The following is a 17,308-nucleotide window of genomic DNA, read 5'->3' on the forward strand; positions in this document are numbered from 1 at the left end:
AAATAAATAAAAAGAAACTATCCAAACAAGCAAAATTATTGGTAAAAGGAAGTTTGAGGGTAAACTATCTTCCGCATGACCTATTAAACAATATCATTATTTGGACATTGGCAATGTTGGATACATTTGACGTACGTAAAATTATAATAGATGAGTACCTATGGCATTTAGTGAAATGTGAGGAGTCTAACACCATAAAAAGCAAGTCTAATTACTCCACTAATAACCTTAGAATGATCATAAATTCCCCTTTCTTCTGTGTCGGAAGGCGAAACCTAGATCATCTAGGAATACTTAGCAAAGACGTGCATACAAGCTTGAATTTGGATAGGGATCATGACACATTTTCCTTATGGTTTGTTGTGACTTGTAAAGGGAATCCATGATAATAGTGGCTTGGAGAAATTTTGGAAACCATTATTGGGTGTAATGGGAGTTCCTTGGCACCATATGACAACTAGCCCTTTTAAGATCAATATGGTGACACTTGGCACCAAATCCTTGAAAGTGAATTCATGTAGCTAGACATCCATGCCTATTAATAGAAGTGTAAGTATTTCGTTTAAAGTAGAGGGGGAGGAAAGAAAGGTGACAAGGGCACAAGGCATTATAGAGGAAATAGATAGAAGAAAGGAGAAGGAATAGAAGAAAAGAGAGTGATAAGAAGTCATTATGACCTTACGATAGATTGAGTTTCTCTCATGTAGCTAGGTAATGTTCTGTACGTTGTGGGGAAGACTGGTTAAGTTTGTTTGGGTCTTACCAAGTGAAACCGTTGTCATTGTCTAGTCCTCTTTCTCACCTTTGTAAAGAGAAGGGAATGAGTGAAAATGTATTATTTTTGTAACACAAACTAACCCAACCGATACGATAGCAATGAACACAACAACACTACGTGTTGCCATAAAAAAAAAAAAAGAAAAAAAAAAAAGGAAACTTCGCAGAGAACTTACTTGGCAAAGGAGGTGAGCCTGTGCGCCCCCACATAAACAACCAACTCGGTGAACACATTTAAATCATCAAAAAAAAAAAAAAAAAAAAACAAAAACAAAAACACGAAGCAGCCAAATATGCCGTCGTATCACGTCATATTCTGATCTGATAAAAGAAGCAGCCAAGCACACTACTACAAATTTCATAATCGGTGACACTTGATGCTAGATTCTTGAGTGCATTTGATTTGCAGTGATTCACAATGTAACATTATATTATTATAATCTTATATTAATATAATATCAATACAAACATACATTACGTTATTTATAAATGTGATATGATTAAAGTAATGTAATATATTTTATTATTTTAGATTATAGTAATGTTAGAAAAAATAAAATAAACAAAAAATCTTAATATCACTTTATCGTAATATACATCATATTAATGACACAGCAACCTAAGTGGCCTAAAAGTAAAATCATGCATCTAGCTTAATTTTTTATTTTTATTTTTTGAGAAGAGTGATGAATGAAGATAGAAATCCACAGATTTATCAAAATTTCAGTCCTTTCATGACGTTTTTTATAAATTTATTTTAAAAAGGGTAATTGGGTAAATTGGCACTAATATACAAACATATCAACTTTCCCATCTTTAAACGAAGGCACTGAGAAATGAGCACGTACACATTTTTTTATTTTTTATTTTTGAAAACAAACCCAACCGACAGCAACACGAAGCAAGGTGGCGAAGCGTGTGCGCCCCACGTAATTATAAACAACCAACTCGGCGAACATTTATATCATCCTTTCCCAAAAAAAAAAAAAAAAAAAAATCAAAACACGAAGAAAGGCATCAATTCCGCCAAATACGGCGTCGTATCACGTGATTTTCTGATCTTGATTGATAAAAGAAGAAGAAGAAGCAAGTACACTATTATTTATACAGTTATATGAGATTCTAAAAATTAGGTAGCTCTCTCTCAGCTAAGATTTGAAAATTGAATCTCAGGTCAGGTGATCGTTTCTTTCCAAATTCGCGTTTCGTTTCGGTTTTTTCATCACATACTCTCTCTCTCTCTCTCTCTCTCTCACCATTAATTCTCACATCTTTCAAATCTAATGCAGTAGTGTTAAGTGCTAAGTTTAAAGAAACAGACATGGTGAAGGAGACAGCGTATTATGATATATTGGGCGTTCACGTCGACGCATCTGCCGCCGAAATTAAAAAGGCCTACTATCTCAAGGTAATATTATTAATACTAACTACAATTTCTTTCCATATTTCTAATAAGAGCCCGTAAAGTATACTAGGTTTCCAATTCTGGATTTGGTAGTTTGTGAATACACATATTTTTCATTTCAATTCCGGCTTCTCCTGTTGTGTATTGTGTATGTTAAGAGTAGCGGAAACCCGAGGGATTGGTTTAGTGGTTCCTAATGCCTCGTAATATCCACGAGGTCCCGAGTTCAAAATTACTAACTAGGCGTCCCTTCCTGTAAGTGTGGGGCCAAGTACGGAACCAGAGCTTCGACTTAGGGGTGGCTTTGCTGCTAGCTGTGTGCGGCAGTAAAAATCACTAAGGATTTTTGTTTAAAACTTTTTAAATGGCCAATTTGTTTGTTTTGGGTAAAATTGATTGATTTGGCTTTATTATTTGTAATTTTTGTTGTTGTGCTAATTTTTTTGGACTTATATATTTTGTTTTAGATTTAATCTATTAATTTTTGTGGCCTTTAAAAGGTGGAAAATGCTTAAACTATAAAAGTTTTACAAATTGCTAATGTGGTGAGTGGTTATTGATAAGTAAAAAGCGATGCAAGTGTGTGAACCAATAAGAATTTGCTATCTCAATAGTTTGTAAAAATGTAGTAAAAAAGTGTGTGACTATAACATTACTCTTAAAAGAATTGATGACATTGTTAAGGGGGGGGGGGAATATAATTTTATTGAACAAAATTGCTAAAATTAATACCTATTAATATACTAATATTTTTTTTTTAAAAGTCAATATATAGATCCGTCCCTGTGTGGGATGGGGGGTGTGGATTGTCAGGTGCTCGAAGAGCTTTGGATATGGATAAAGAAAAAAGAAAAAAAGAAGAGTGTATCATAGATTTGGTGTGCATTTGGATCGCAAAAAGGCGTTATGCAGGCTTGTGCTAAGTCTCGTATTGTTTATGTGGACTAGAATTGTTTACAATATATAAACAATTACATACAGGAAGCCTAATTGTGATTTAGTCTATAGCAATTTAGCTTTTACATTGTGTTTGGATTGGAGTTGGGAAGGGAAAGGAACTAAGGAAAGGAAAGGAATTTTCATTTTTCTTGTTCACGCGTAGCGGTTTGGGTTTAGGAGCTTTATTAACATTTCAATGTGCCTTGAGCTGTGAATAAAAGCGATTTTGCTAAGTGAAGCCTTAAATTTTACTATTTACCCTAAGCATTTAGTGTGCGTTTGGGTTAGCTTTTTGCTGATTTGCTAAAAGTGGGTAACGGTATAGCTCTACCTAGAAAAAGTGAGGCTTTAAAATATTTTAAGTTATTTCAGTTGTTTTATAGCTGTCCCATCTTGAATCTAGAAGAAAGAGACTAGTTGTAATGGTAATATTTTGTATGTTTCAACCAGGCAAGGGTAGTTCACCCTGACAAAAATCAGGGAGATCCAAAAGCTGCTGAAAATTTCCAGGTATGCTTCTAAATTTAAACATTCTAATGAATAGTAAATTGCTTCTGAGTTATTTAACTTCATAATTGTTCACTTTGTTATTAGTAGGTTCATCTTGATAAATAGAGAATAATGTGAAGGCCAAATGCTCTTGTTTCTTCGTTGTGTTCTACTTAATTAATATGAAATCCCAAGTCTGTATTATCAAAAATAAAGATTAAAGAATGCAATTTTCCAAGTCTATTTAGAATCATTTGGATTTGGTAAATAGGTTATTATATGGAACAAGATCCTCTCCATTTTAAGCTTGAAATGGAGAGAGTCTATTTCACGGTTAATATTTTATTTATTGGATCTAACAGTTTACAGAGTGCTACTTGATTTGAAATTTCAAATGAAGTGGCACTAGGTACACTTTTAGATTTATAATATTTAGGTTGAACCATGAAATGGATCTATTTCAAATGGAGAGGATTCTAATACTTCTTATATAGTCTAGCTTCTCTTGTCATAAATGCACATAGCTTTTTCTTAAATCACCTTGATTCTTTATATCACTCTAGAAGCATTGTAACTGAAAAAAAAAAACCTTCTATTTTCATTTTTTGGTGTTTTCTTTCTTTCTGCTGTACTTAATTTTCTGGTTATGGTTTATGTTAAGGCACTTGGTGAGGCTTATCAGGTCTTAAGTGATCCTGAGAAGCGTGAAGCATATGACAAGCATGGAAAGGAAGGACTATCATCGTAAGTTTATGCCAACTTTTTTTAATAAAGAATTGGGGTTGGAAGGGAGAGGTGGGGGGAGAGAGGGGGGGGGGGGGAGGGGGGTTGGAGTTGTTTTGCGCATAGGTTTAGATTATTCACTCTTCTACAAAAATGGCATGTGCTTTAGTTAGTTGCTAAGCAATGAAGTGATTATGAAAGAAAGCAACATGGTCTATTGGTCGAAAGATCTTTTGATGCTTGCAAGAGAGCTGTTAATATCAAAATAAAAAATGACAACTTGACCATAATATTTAACACAAAAAAGTAACCTGAACTAGGCTATTGGCCTATTGATTATCAGTTGTGCTGATTAGGTATCAACAGAACTAGTTTAATGGCTGCAATAGTCATCCCATTTTGAACATTTTTTCAAATGCATACTCAGATATGCTTGGACATCAAGCTTTGCCTTCTCCTTGTCATGAGTATAGAGGAAACATGTGGAACCTAATGACTGGTTTTTCTTTGCCAGGGACTCCATGGTGGACCCTTCAGCTGTGTTTGGGATGGTTTTTGGTAGTGAGTTCTTTGATGAGTATGTTGGGCAACTTGCATTAGCTTCTTTGGCGTCGGTGGACATGGATGAATTCTCACAAGATCCTGAGGCCAATAAGCAAAGAATTCGGGAGAAATTTAAGGTATACCTCTTTAATTAGTGCTCTTAACTTGATTCAATTAACTAAAACTTATGTCCGTTTCTTTATGTGCAGGCATTGCAGAATGAAAGGGAAGTAAAGCTCATAACAATACTGAAAGATCGCCTTCAACCATTTGTACAAGGTAGCAGAGATGAGTTCATAAATTGGGCAAATTCAGAAGCACGACGTCTCTCAAAAGCTGGTAATTCTATGTTCTATTACTAAGGCAAGATCATCTTAGAAGGGCTTGATGAGAGTGAACTAGGAATTTTTGGCCTCTTTGTACATTGTCAAGCCATTTACAGATCATCCACATGTCTTTTGATTCTTCATTAATTAGCAGAATGGTATCAAGTTATATCAGAATGATATCAATAGTGTTCTTCTATTCTCTATAGTTATAGATTTTTGCACACAATAACATGGCATATAGCCTGAAATTTTCTTCCTTGTCATTTCGTCCTCGATATTCTCCAATGCATTTTCAAATCTTTCTGAATCTCAGATTTTTTGCATGGACCTTTAATTTAATTCTCAGCATGACATTACAAGTAGATACCCTGGGGCTTATCCTGAAAAGAGATCTTTTGGTATTTAAACATTTTCAATTTCCCCTCCTCTTCTTTCTCTACTCTTCTATTATTCTGGATGTTTCAGTCATGGTAAGCTGAAGCTCAAGGAATATTGACATTGTTCGGTTCCATTCTAGATTGCAATTTTTTTGAACATTGAAAGCTCAAATGGTTTATTTGCGTAGTTTGTTAAAACAAGGTCAATGGATTTGGCAATAAGGCAATTGATGAGTACAAAATATGGATAATTTTTGCTGTGTGATCTCAGAAGCAACTACCTTATTTTAGGAGTACCCATTGATACCCTAATTTAAGATTGTTTTGCTTAATAATAAAAAAATCAAATGAAACCAGAATGTTTCAAGACCAAGTGAAACATTAGAGGTTTATCAAATAACAAGGTCTAGTGTTATTTATTTCCCTCTCTTCACCAAGCACAAAATCCACAATGTTCACCAGGCCACCTGGATGACCATATTAGCAGACTGAATTACCACCTCTGTAACTTGAAAGACTTATGCTGGGGGCCTAGTGGTTTTTAAAACATTCATTTTTCAGTTTCTAGTCACTTTCCATGTGACTACAAGGGAGAAGTGTCCTTCAAAAATGCATGCAATTGTTACATGCATGGTTGATATTATCATCTGCTCTGTACTTACTGGTGAAAAAAAAAAAAAAAACTGTTCTGGCCTTGTTTGGTTAAATTTTAAAATTATTTTTCTTGCCTTTTAAAGCAAAAATTTCGCGATATTTGCATGTAGAAGCAACAAAGATATTCTCTAGATGTTAAGAAAACAGTACATTAAATTTCCCCATCATCAGCAAATGAGCTCTAGCTCATACCACTTCCTCCTCCCTTAATAATGGAACGAAGTGTAAGGTCTTGGTTCAAGACCCACAGGGTGCATGTGTAACTTAACAATAAAAACTTTTCCTGACTCCCCATCACACATTGCTATTTTCTTCTCATTTTTGCCACTCTTCAGCTTTCGGTGAGGCTATGCTACATACAATTGGCTATATCTACACAAGGAAAGCTGCAAAAGAAATTGGAAAAGACAAAAGGTATATGAAGGTACCCTTTTTAGCAGAATGGGTTCGAGATAAAGGACACCAGATAAAATCACAAGTGATGGCGGCTTCAGGTACTGTATATCTGCAATCAGGGTTTTCTATTTTGTAATAATATGCTCTATGTCCTGTTATTGTTGAAATTTTCTAATGAACACAACCAGCTTATGCTTTTCTGAATGTGTAGGTGCCGTGTCTTTAATTCAGATACAGGAGGACTTGAAGAAGATGAACCAATCAGAGAGCAATGAAGAGGACCTACTGAAAACCCTTGAACAAAAGAAGGATGCCATGCTTAATTCCCTTTGGCAGATTAATGTGGTTGATATTGAGTCAACTCTATCTCGTGTCTGCCATGCAGTGAGTTTAAAATTTTCCTTTCTTTAGCTTAAAATAGTAAATAAGTAATTATGGAAATAATTGACCTCATCCTCCCTTTGCCGTTCTCTTCTTTATTTACCACACAAAATTGCAATGTCACAAATCAATGTAGATAAGTTTTCCTAGCACCCCTTGGTACTAGGAAAACATCAGTTGTCTAGTCCTAAGGGGACTATTTAGGAACTATAACAAATATTTTTGACCTGCTAGCTGTTAGAGACTCAAGTTCAACACTTAAAGCCTAAACTGATTTGTACTTGGGTGTTCTATTGTTAATGCCTGTGGGACTATAAGTTATTAATACCATAGATCAACAGGATGAAATAAACTGAAATTTAAGTGCTTACTGAACTAAAGGTCAAAGAAAACAGGGATGAGGGAACCAAAAAAAAAAAAAAAAAACTCTAGTTGCAATTTTGAAGAAATGATTTGTTGACTTTGCATTATGGTTCAGGTTCTCAAAGACCCTACTGAATCCAAGGATGTTCTGAGGCTACGGGCCAAAGCATTGAAAAAGTTGGGAACAATCTTCCAAGTAGGTAGTCGTTTGGATAATATTGAAGTATCTTAGAATCAAATATTTCATTCCTTATTATTTGAAATCTAGTTCATTTATAATTAGTAAATTCTCCATTATTCTCAGGGAGCCAAGGCTCCTTACGGTAGAGAAAACAGCCTGCGACGTGAAAGTGACCCAGCAATAGCCGGTGCTTCATCATCATAGTAATCTTGTCACTTATCTGGGCACCTGTTTCATTTTATTGATGTGTTTGGCATATTGGATGTGGTGGGTTTCGTTTGTGCGTCTTCTTATTCATTTAGTGGATGTTGAGCAGTATTTTTTGCTGGTGATTGTATTATATTTGACCTCCCCCCCCCCCAATGGATTACATCTTGTCCATTTGTAAGATAATGGATTCTTTAGCTAGCATTCTATAAATTCTCAAGGAGTACAGTAGTAGACAATTTAATGACTGAGGGTTCTTATTTTCATTACCAATATTATTTGTGTGCGCTGTGTATAGGTGAGGGGGATATATCTCAATGTTAAATAATTTTTATTCATTTATAACTGGAGTAATGTTATTAACAAGGCTAGCAAAGTAAAAAATCATGCCAACCCTACTTTTTAATCCTATAAATTATTATATTGCTGTTATGGCACTGAATAATTTCATTTTCAACAAATATTCTCTTTGTAACTGTGAAACATGGGACTCTAATATGTAAGATGGTAAGACCAAGAATTTTCCAATTTCAGAAACTATTGTTAATGGCAAGGCTGAGGAAAATGTGGTCGAAAACTGATAGCAATTTCTCATATGTTTGAGATTCTCTAGATTTTTAGGATCATTGAAGTTCTTAAAATGGTTATTGTTAAATGAACTGTTCAATTTTTGTCACCTTTTCAACATTTAAACAAATATTGATTAGCAATATTTTAATTTTCATTCAAGATATTGATAATGTGATAAAATCTAATCGGACTACTGTTTTAAAGGATGTTAATCTAAGATCATGTTATTAGTCGGTTTTGATTTGACATTAAAGGAATGCAAACTCATCAAATCACACTTTAAAGCGATTTAAATTAGTTTTGACTTTATGGTTTTCTTCTTGGGTGGTTATATCATCATGAGCATCATTATACCTTCTGGAGCAAATTTATGATCTTAATCCATTCTAAAAACAATGAGTAAACCTTATCTTCTGCAACATGGGATTATCATCTTGAGAAAACGTGGAAGACTCATAATGCAAGCTGACTTAAATAAGACAAAGCAACAAGGCCATTTGTAATTGCATGATAAACTAGAAAATTACAATAGAGATTCACAGCAGCAATTTGCTTCTATATATTCTCTTCTCCTGTGGCTGTGGGTGAAAAATCTATGGCAACTAGCATCGACTGCCAGGGGATGTATAGAATTGACATTGACAATGACATAATTTTATCAACATGGAACTAAGGGATCTATGATTGACAATGAGATTAAGTTTGGTAACATGGAGGATGGAGCCCCACTGAGAGTTTCAACACAGAAAAAGCCCGGTCCCAACCCTTATCATTTTTTTCAAAGAAAGAGGGAAAAAGAATAGATCGCTTGCTTTGTTTGGTTGGGAGGATAAAAAAGTGAGAGAATAAAAAATATAGTGTTTTCTATAACGTGTGTTTGGTAGAAGATGGACAAGTGGAAGTATAAAGAATAAAATCACTATTATGCTTTTATTATTATTTTTTAATTCAAGATAGAATTTCTACTCTACCCTAATCTAAGTATATATGTATGTGAAACTTCTACCTAGAGACTTGAAACTAGTCCTTGCCCTCTGTGGAGTGTTCACCGCACCAAGGGTGCACGGTGGTTATTATGCTCTTATTATTGAAAGTAGATGGATGAAAAAGTTGGGTAATTTTGTACTTTTCTTTCTATTATCATTTTCTCTTATCTTTTCTCCCTAATTTGGAGAGAAATAAAAAGGGCTTGGGTGGAAAACTCCATCCAACTTATTTTCTTTACTCTCTTTTCACTCTAACCAAACAATGAAAAATCACATCTCTCTATTTTTCTTCTCATTTTTCATCCTCTTGTGTTTCACCCCGACCAAACATAATGTAAAGGTCAAAGCCATGAGATAAACTTAGGATACATAAAAGATAAATTAAAATGAGACTAATTGTTTGCAAACTACCGCAAACTTTTTAGGGTAAGTACACTAACCTTGACTTATTGGGCCAATTTTGTTTTTTTCTTTTTTTAATTTTTAAAAGAAGCAAAAAAGCAGAGAAAAAGAAAGAAGATATCTGGTAACTAGGGCACCTCCCATTTCACACTGACTAATGATTGTTGGACATTTCTCATTCAGTAATTTTTTAACATTTAAATATTTTTGTTAAGCAATTGCATTCTATTTTTTCTTCTTTCATTCCCCAATGGATCTTCATATTATTTCTTAATATCAATCATTGTTGCCCTAAGAGCTCTCTAAGTTTCGCTTTGCGCGCAGGTTCTTTGTTCAAAGGAGTAAGATTTTTTTTTTTTTTTTCAAATTAATATATTTCTACTAATACGCACTTTTATTCTAGTAAATGGTTCAATGTCTAAAATAAACGCCCATAGCAACTCATAAACTCTAAAACCCTTGTAATTTTTTTTTTTAAAGAGAGTTTCAACTTATAGTGTCTGCTCTTGATGATAGCTCTTTATCATTAGACCAAGACACTGATCAGTTCTTTGGTGTAGGCGGGAATTGAACTCCAGATCTCTTATTCAACTATCAAATACTTTTACCAGTTGAGATAACTGGAACACACAAACCCTTGTAAATTCATTCATAATTTTTTTTTTAATACAACACATTTGTACATTGTGTAACTCTTCGACAATGTTACACTATTCAATATATAACTTCTTAGTGGATCAATATTTAAAAAATTTCTACCATTAAATTACAAGTTCTTGTAATTCTTAACATATACACCAAAATTTTGGATTAATCCTATTAAGAACTATGAATCTAATGTTGTGAGAGAGAAGTTTCACGAAATTGTCTCATAAGATATTTCTTATTAAACCTATATATGTTATGAGAGACGTGTTTTAAAACCTTCTTATAAAATACTTTTTTTGTGGCGAGTCCCATCAAAGGCATAAACATATTCGGATAAAAGATATTAAAGGAGAAAACGTAAGATGACTATTATATTGGAAATTTAAGAATGATTTTATATTATACACACAAGAAGGAAAAAAAAAAAAAAAAAAAAAAAAAAAACAAACAAACAATGATACGACCAAAAGTAAGAAAAAGAAGGGGAAAAAAGGTAACATAATTCACTTTATTGGATGCCAACCTTACAAAATCTAAAACTTATTCTTGACGATGATTGTTAAAGTCATCACAAATTAATCAGGTTCCACATGGGATATTCTTTTCCAGGAAGAACTCAAAAAGAGGAACTTTTGCCAAAGTGCCATGTTTTCATCCTTTGGCATGCTTGTAATGACAAAACATCACAATGATCCCACAATTAGATTTCCATTATGAGTCTAAGAATGCATATAATTTATAGAATTACCAAGACTTGTTCAAGATAAAGGCATAGACCTTAACCATTTGATCACATAAACCTAGACTAGTCCAATTTGGCCTTCAACATTGATTGGTGTTTCAATAATGAGCCTACCACTAGGGATTAGAATGACCAATTATTGAATGCAGATAAGAAGGGAAGGCTTACTTGAATAAGGGGACCTGTCCTAACCCCAATTTTTATGAGAAAAGAAAGCATGGATAAGAGTAATTTAAACCTCAAAGGGTTGCTCTTTATTCTCCACCATTGTCCATTGAGTGGCATTTGGTGCGTGGTCCTTGTCGTTGACGATAATTGACAGCACTAGTCATCCATAAAAGCTATTTTATGCCAACCTAATGTGTTTTTTTAAAGCATAGCATATTGTAATAATCCACTAATCACACCAAGCATGCTTTTCAAGTTTGCACTGCACTCCTTTCTAGGTTGTATAACTGAAACCCAAAATACAATTCTAGCCTCATGCATCCAAGATTTTGCATATTGAGAGCAGCACATAAAATTTTATGAAAATGATTGCCTTAGGTGCTTTAGTTATTTTGTGTTGGGATTTAGATTTTGTTGATGAGTTTCTGTCAAAATGGGTGTCAACAAGGGTTGTAATTGTTGCATATTAGTTTAACTGAAGTGTTGAATTTGGAGTTGCTTGAAGATCTAGAGTTGAAGAATATTAGGACAAGTGAATCAGTGATCATTAACTGGTTTTTCATCCTTTTAAGTGAGTTCATTGATGTACCAAAGTTTTGGATTGGTGCAGACTAGTTTGTTCATGGTGGAGATTCTATAGAAGAGAACAGACTTCTGAAGTTGCTACAGTGGGAGGCAAACGAATTGTTTGCTTAGTTACATGTTGCGTGTGTGTCAGCATATTTTTTGGTTGAGAAAAATGGTATTATATATTGCTACTTGCTAGAATAATTGTTAAAAGTACGCTGGAGAGACCAAACTCCCAGAGAACAAAACCAATCAATAATAAATGAGCACTATATTCAAACCACTGAGGAAAAGTATCAATACAAATAGAAAAAAAAAAAAAATTCAAGAATGCACCTTAAAAGCACTGGATCACTCAGGGGAATCACTAGATCCAAGAGAGAATTTTAAGTATAAACTGTTGCTTTGAAGATTTGTTCAAGAGATCCTCCATTCCGTCACTGAGTCCTTTCATTGATTTTTTACTATATGTTACTGCTTTTGTATTGTAGTGATACTCTTGTGATTGCTTCATCATTATGTTTGGTAAACTTTTACTACTTAAATTGGTTCAAGTGATAATTAATCAGGTTATTAGGTCATTGGATCATAATTAGATTTTCATCTTGTGCACCTTATCGTTATCCGCCTCTACAGAATTAGCTGATATTATACAATAAGACAACCCCCATTAAAATCTATCTTGAATAAGCTTATTTGGAAATGGAAAATCATGACTATCACCTTGGTCTCTTTGGCATCAGCAAAAGTCGTTTCACTTGGATGCTACAGATTGCAATACGCATGGGTTTTCCTTCCACTGAAATCAAGAAAAAAAGTTGTGAATATCAGCAAACTTTGGTTTTTTATTTATTTATTTATTTTTTATTTTTAAAATTTTTTATTCTATATAAAAGTGAGGGGTATTGTGATAATTTCCACTAGAGGTCTTCTTAATTTAACATATCAATGGTGAATCCACTAACTACCTAGACTTATTGGTGTCCCAACAAAAGAAAAGTGGTCTCCTTTTCCTTTTCTGTTTGAATTTTTAACAAAAAGAGGATAAAACTTATATTCTTTATAATTGACTGTCAATTTTCATTTTTCTCTCTGACCTAGACTCCCTAGCTAAGTAAATTTCAAGCTCCTTATAATGAAGAAAGGAAAGCATCATTTGGTCTGTACTCTTGCATGAGAAAACAAAAAAAAAGAGCTTAACTATCAGAAAACACAAAGTTGCCTAGCTAATATGGGTCTCATGCTGCTCAAGAAAGTCAGTCTTCTCTTCCTCATTATTTCAGCATCACTCTTATCAACTTGTCTTGCAGGTGCGTCTTTTTAACTCACTTGCTACAGCCTTTGGTGCAAATTGTACTCACTGTCAGAGCTTTTATAAAAGAAAGTGTTCATCATTTATAAATAGCTAAAGTTTGCTTATTAGATATATAAAATTGAAGACCAAAAATCTAAATAGATTATGTTTCTATATCTGACACCCACCATGTTAGGGTGTTAAGTTGTTCATGAAAAGTTTCATGGGCTTGATGCTAATCTTCTTTCCTTGATATGGTTATTTTTAGTGCAAAGCATGTAAACAAAATAAGCTGTTCTTGCTGCATATCTACTATACATTAAAGCATGTCAATTTTTTTTATAAATATGCATGGCCAGAGAAGAAGTTGACACCATTTATATGCTTGACTTGCCTTTGCAGGCAGAGATTCCAAGTGGGTCAGTAACAGTAAGTTAGCTGAAGAAGCCGATGCAATTAATGAGGTTTGTAAAATGATTATAATTAAAATTACTTACTCTTCATCTCTTATTTCCATTTTTTGGGGTTATTGTTTCTTTCTGTTAGCCATTTCAAATGGAGAGGCATCTTTTTCCTTTCAAATGATGATCCATGCACGATCATAAATAAGCACCAAGTAAGGATGTAGTACTGTCATAATCAAACTTGAAAAGTTTCGCCTTTCTCTGAAAATTTGCTGACTAAACTTTTTGGTAGCAATCATGTAAAATTACTTTGACAAATAGGGTCCTCTCTCTCTCTCTCTCTCTCTCTCTCTCTCTCTCTCTCTTTTGTAAAAAGCACAACACACATGTCCACAGTTGAAACCTAAAGATCAGTATTACTTGCACGATAGCTTCCCTTATTAATTTCCATATTTGCTAATTCATTGTCTGATTTTTACTGGCTAGGGCATACCACAGAAACTATCACACCACGATGAAGAGGAGAGTATCCATGAAAGGCTTCTTAAGGTTAACACCAAAGACTATGGAAGATATGATCCAACACCAGCCCTTGTTAAGCCTCCTTTCAAACTCATACCCAACTGATGCATGGTTTAGCGAAACAGATTGGCAGAATCTGAGTGTTAGTACCTAAATAAATGAAGTAAATGATATCCACTACGTAGTAGTATTATGTATGTATTTTTCTATATTATATTATATGGCATATAAAAACATACGTACTAAGTTTTGAACCTTTATAATGTGTTATACAGCTTCTTTATCTTTAGAAGAGTGGATGTGTCAGATTTAGTTATAGTGGCATGTTTAATACTAATAGTGAACTATATGTACTGGATTTTATGAAATGTGTTATGTCCACTAATTCCTTTTATTTTATCAAAAGCATACTATAGACCAAAAAAAATCCCCAAAGTTATGGAGGGGAGTATATATGAATCTTCGCAAAACATATACATTTATACTTAACTTCTTTTATGGGAGAGCTTAAATTAAGATAATCCACTAGGGATAGTAACAAGGTAGGGCAAGGTTTGATTAGGGATGCCACCTCTCTTCAAGGAAGGGAAAACTCACATGGGAGGAGAGTGGGACGGTTTTGAGATAGTTTGAGATAAAAGAGAAAAAGAAAAGTAGTAGTGAGGGTGCTAAAAGCAAAAAAAATCAAATATTTTGAGAGATAGTAATAATATGTACAAAAAAAATAAATTACAAATATGATTTGTATAAGAAAATAGGATAAAATTTAGGTGTAATACCTAAGCGCAATACATTATATTTCCCCTGTAAATTCAAACACCTAATTGCATGTATTGACCAATAAACTTTGATATATATATATATATATATATATATTTGTGTGTGTTTGTCTAGATGCTAATAGTATGATAAAAATTTTAACCACTTGTTTAACAATAAATGGCTAATACACAGTAGAGTTATCCTAAAAAGTTAAAAGAATCATAAACCAAGGAGCTTAATATCATAAAGTTTTATTGTCTGTAATTAGTACTTAAGGTTGATTATAACCAAAAAAGACAGTACTTAAGGTTGATATATAACCATCCTGGACACCATTCTAGAGAAGGCTAGCTCAAATTTACCCCTATTGCTTGACAAGCAAGATGTTAAGCAACACTGAACTTGGCATAAATGATCAGGCTTTCGGATTGGCATTAAGTACGTAAAAAAAAAATGGCGTACATGTTGAAACCAAATCATGGCATTATTTTCCATTAGTTTAGAACTTTTTGGGGTAACCATGTAATGACATAAACACAAATAAACATATATACATGATGATAAGGTATTGCTCCTGATGGGAGTTAAAACACATAATAAAAAGTATACACCTTTCATTATCAACACTCAACGTAGCTTAAATATGTGAACAACCATGCATCTCCGGAGTTTGGATTTAGTTTGTTGCATGAGCGAGAAACTATGATTAGTTTTGTTGAAATAATAGGAAAAAAAGAAAAGAAAAAAGAAATAGGTAGAAAGAGAGAAGGAGAGAGCGGAAGCAAGGGATTATTATACATCCCCATCAGTAATTTCTTAGTGTTTACATTTTTAGTTTTTCTGAATAATATATTACAAGAACCCAGTATATATAGGGTGAAGTTCATAGAATAATGCTATAGTACTTACTACAGCAAAACTCTCAATTTTTTTTTACAACTTTACCACTCACAACTCACCATATAGATAAGTAGTTATGGTTCTAGTATTATTTGTCTATATAATGCTCATTCAGAGAGAGAGAGAGACAGCGAGAGAGATAATTGGTGTGTGTTAAAGAAGGGGGAATCAAATTTGTGTTGGGATCAGAATGTGAAGACTATTGAAATGTTGTCTGTTTTTGAGCGAAAAAGAACGATAAAGATAGTGTACCTACAACTTTTAAAAGAAGAACAATCGTGTGAAGTGGTTCCTACCATATATTCTCATCACATTATGCCTTGCCATGCAATATATGCAGGGATTAATTAGGAGCGCCTTTTTTTCCTCAAGAATGTGGGGTCCTCACTAATTTCAGTTGCGTGACTTGTGTTGTGTCTGCTACTTTTGCAAGGAAACTCCCTGAACTTTTATTTTATTTGGGCAGTGGTTCCTCCATCCTTGCTCCAACCCAATGGTCATAGGGCAAAGATTTCACCCTTTCCCCTACCCTAATCCATTACCTCTTAAGGGTAGGGAAAACTCGTGAGGCATGGCAAGTCAAGGTGAAATATAATTGCCATTTCTCCTTCCTATAATATCTTCCTATAATATGTGTGTGCACTGTGCTCAACTAGATAATTAATTAGATGCCCTAAGAGTCTTGGAGACTCGGGCAAAAAAAAGAGAGGAAAAAAGTATAGATGGAAATGACCATACGTGCCATTTTGATGGTAAATTCAATGTAAAAAAATCAGTCATACATGGGTGCTTTCAAGAATTTTACTACGGAAAATTCATTTCTTTACTCTCGATCATGCATGACCTTTATGGATGGCCTTTTGCTGGGTGACAACTTGTGAGGGCAGAAGACCAAAATGCTGCTTGCAGGCCTTTTGCTTGGTTGGACTTCTGAGAGAGATTGTGGTTGAGAGATGGAAATTGAGGTTTCCTCTTGCAAAGGCAGTGCAACTTTTGCTACAGTTGACTACATATGAAAGAGATTGTTTTGAGTTAGTAGTTTTTCATAGGTCCGGTTAACAAGTATTCTTAAAACATTTGTTAATAGATCATTTTAGAAAAATTTTGATACTACTTTTATGAGAAATATAAAAGTTGTAAAAAAAAATTAGTTTTTTTTTTTTTTTTTCATAAGAAAGTTTCTAAAACTATTTTTTAAATCAATGCCCTTATGACATCTGTTAACATTTCTCTTTTTCATATACATTTAGAGAAAGTTTAAGTACATTGAATTTGACAACAAATTTCACACCTATTGATGTAACAGTATGTAATTAGTGTATCATAAAATGATGATAGTGGTGATCAGTGATCTCATATGACAATGTTGTTGCCACCAATTATATTTTGCCAACTCAACAAGGTGTGAAAAAAATTATAAAATTTGCTATCTATAGCATTGCTCATACATTTAAGGCTAGCTTTTTGGTGGTTTCAATAAAGAGTAGTGCTATATCTACAACATTTTCATAACAAATTATAAGTGGTAAGTTATTAATTCTAATTTGAATTTACAACTTAAATTACTTTTTTGCCCACT

At 33.6% G+C, this 17,308-nt stretch overlaps 2 protein-coding genes across 5 annotated transcripts; both read left to right on the forward strand.

Annotated features, from left to right (window-relative positions):
* The first annotated feature begins 1,753 nt into the window (after positions 1-1,753).
* On the forward strand, positions 1,754-8,037 carry LOC115968617 (chaperone protein dnaJ 10-like). 3 transcript variants are annotated; one of them, XM_031088051.1, is made up of 10 exons: positions 1,754-1,950; positions 2,067-2,185; positions 3,572-3,631; positions 4,272-4,354; positions 4,848-5,013; positions 5,086-5,215; positions 6,572-6,730; positions 6,844-7,016; positions 7,492-7,576; positions 7,681-8,037. In XM_031088051.1, exons 2-10 carry the CDS (start codon positions 2,099-2,101, stop codon positions 7,701-7,703), a joined length of 966 nt encoding a protein of 321 aa, XP_030943911.1. In that variant the 5' UTR covers positions 1,754-1,950; positions 2,067-2,098; the 3' UTR covers positions 7,704-8,037. The 3 variants fall into 3 exon arrangements, with proteins under 3 accessions (XP_030943911.1, XP_030943909.1, XP_030943910.1); XM_031088049.1 differs by having other exon boundaries at positions 1,755-1,950; positions 7,492-7,572; XM_031088050.1 differs by having other exon boundaries at positions 1,760-1,955; positions 7,492-7,572.
* A 4,924-nt stretch (positions 8,038-12,961) lies between these two features.
* On the forward strand, positions 12,962-14,435 carry LOC115969409 (protein CASPARIAN STRIP INTEGRITY FACTOR 1-like). 2 transcript variants are annotated; one of them, XM_031089040.1, is made up of 3 exons: positions 12,962-13,157; positions 13,544-13,605; positions 14,044-14,435. In XM_031089040.1, exons 1-3 carry the CDS (start codon positions 13,079-13,081, stop codon positions 14,170-14,172), a joined length of 270 nt encoding a protein of 89 aa, XP_030944900.1. In that variant the 5' UTR covers positions 12,962-13,078; the 3' UTR covers positions 14,173-14,435. The 2 variants fall into 2 exon arrangements, with proteins under 2 accessions (XP_030944900.1, XP_030944899.1); XM_031089039.1 differs by having other exon boundaries at positions 12,972-13,157; positions 14,032-14,435.
* Positions 14,436-17,308: the final 2,873 nt, after the last annotated feature.

Source organism: Quercus lobata, chromosome 11, assembly GCF_001633185.2.
Source record: "Quercus lobata isolate SW786 chromosome 11, ValleyOak3.0 Primary Assembly, whole genome shotgun sequence".
In the NCBI taxonomy this organism is placed as follows: Eukaryota; Viridiplantae; Streptophyta; class Magnoliopsida; order Fagales; family Fagaceae; genus Quercus; species Quercus lobata.

Excerpts from the sequence above, each read along its gene's own strand:
- LOC115968617 (XM_031088049.1), top strand. The coding sequence starts at position 2,099 with ATGGTGAAGGAGACAGCGTATTATGATATATTGGGCGTTCACGTCGAC. Across the intron at positions 7,017-7,491 it reads TATCTCGTGTCTGCCATGCA|GTTCTCAAAGACCCTACTGA; the intron begins GTGAGTTTAAAA and ends ATTATGGTTCAG. Across the intron at positions 7,573-7,680 it reads AGTTGGGAACAATCTTCCAA|GGAGCCAAGGCTCCTTACGG; the intron begins GTAGGTAGTCGT and ends CATTATTCTCAG.
- LOC115969409 (XM_031089039.1), top strand. The coding sequence starts at position 13,079 with ATGGGTCTCATGCTGCTCAAGAAAGTCAGTCTTCTCTTCCTCATTATT. Across the intron at positions 13,158-13,543 it reads CTTATCAACTTGTCTTGCAG|GCAGAGATTCCAAGTGGGTC; the intron begins GTGCGTCTTTTT and ends TTGCCTTTGCAG. Across the intron at positions 13,606-14,031 it reads AAGCCGATGCAATTAATGAG|GGCATACCACAGAAACTATC; the intron begins GTTTGTAAAATG and ends TTTACTGGCTAG.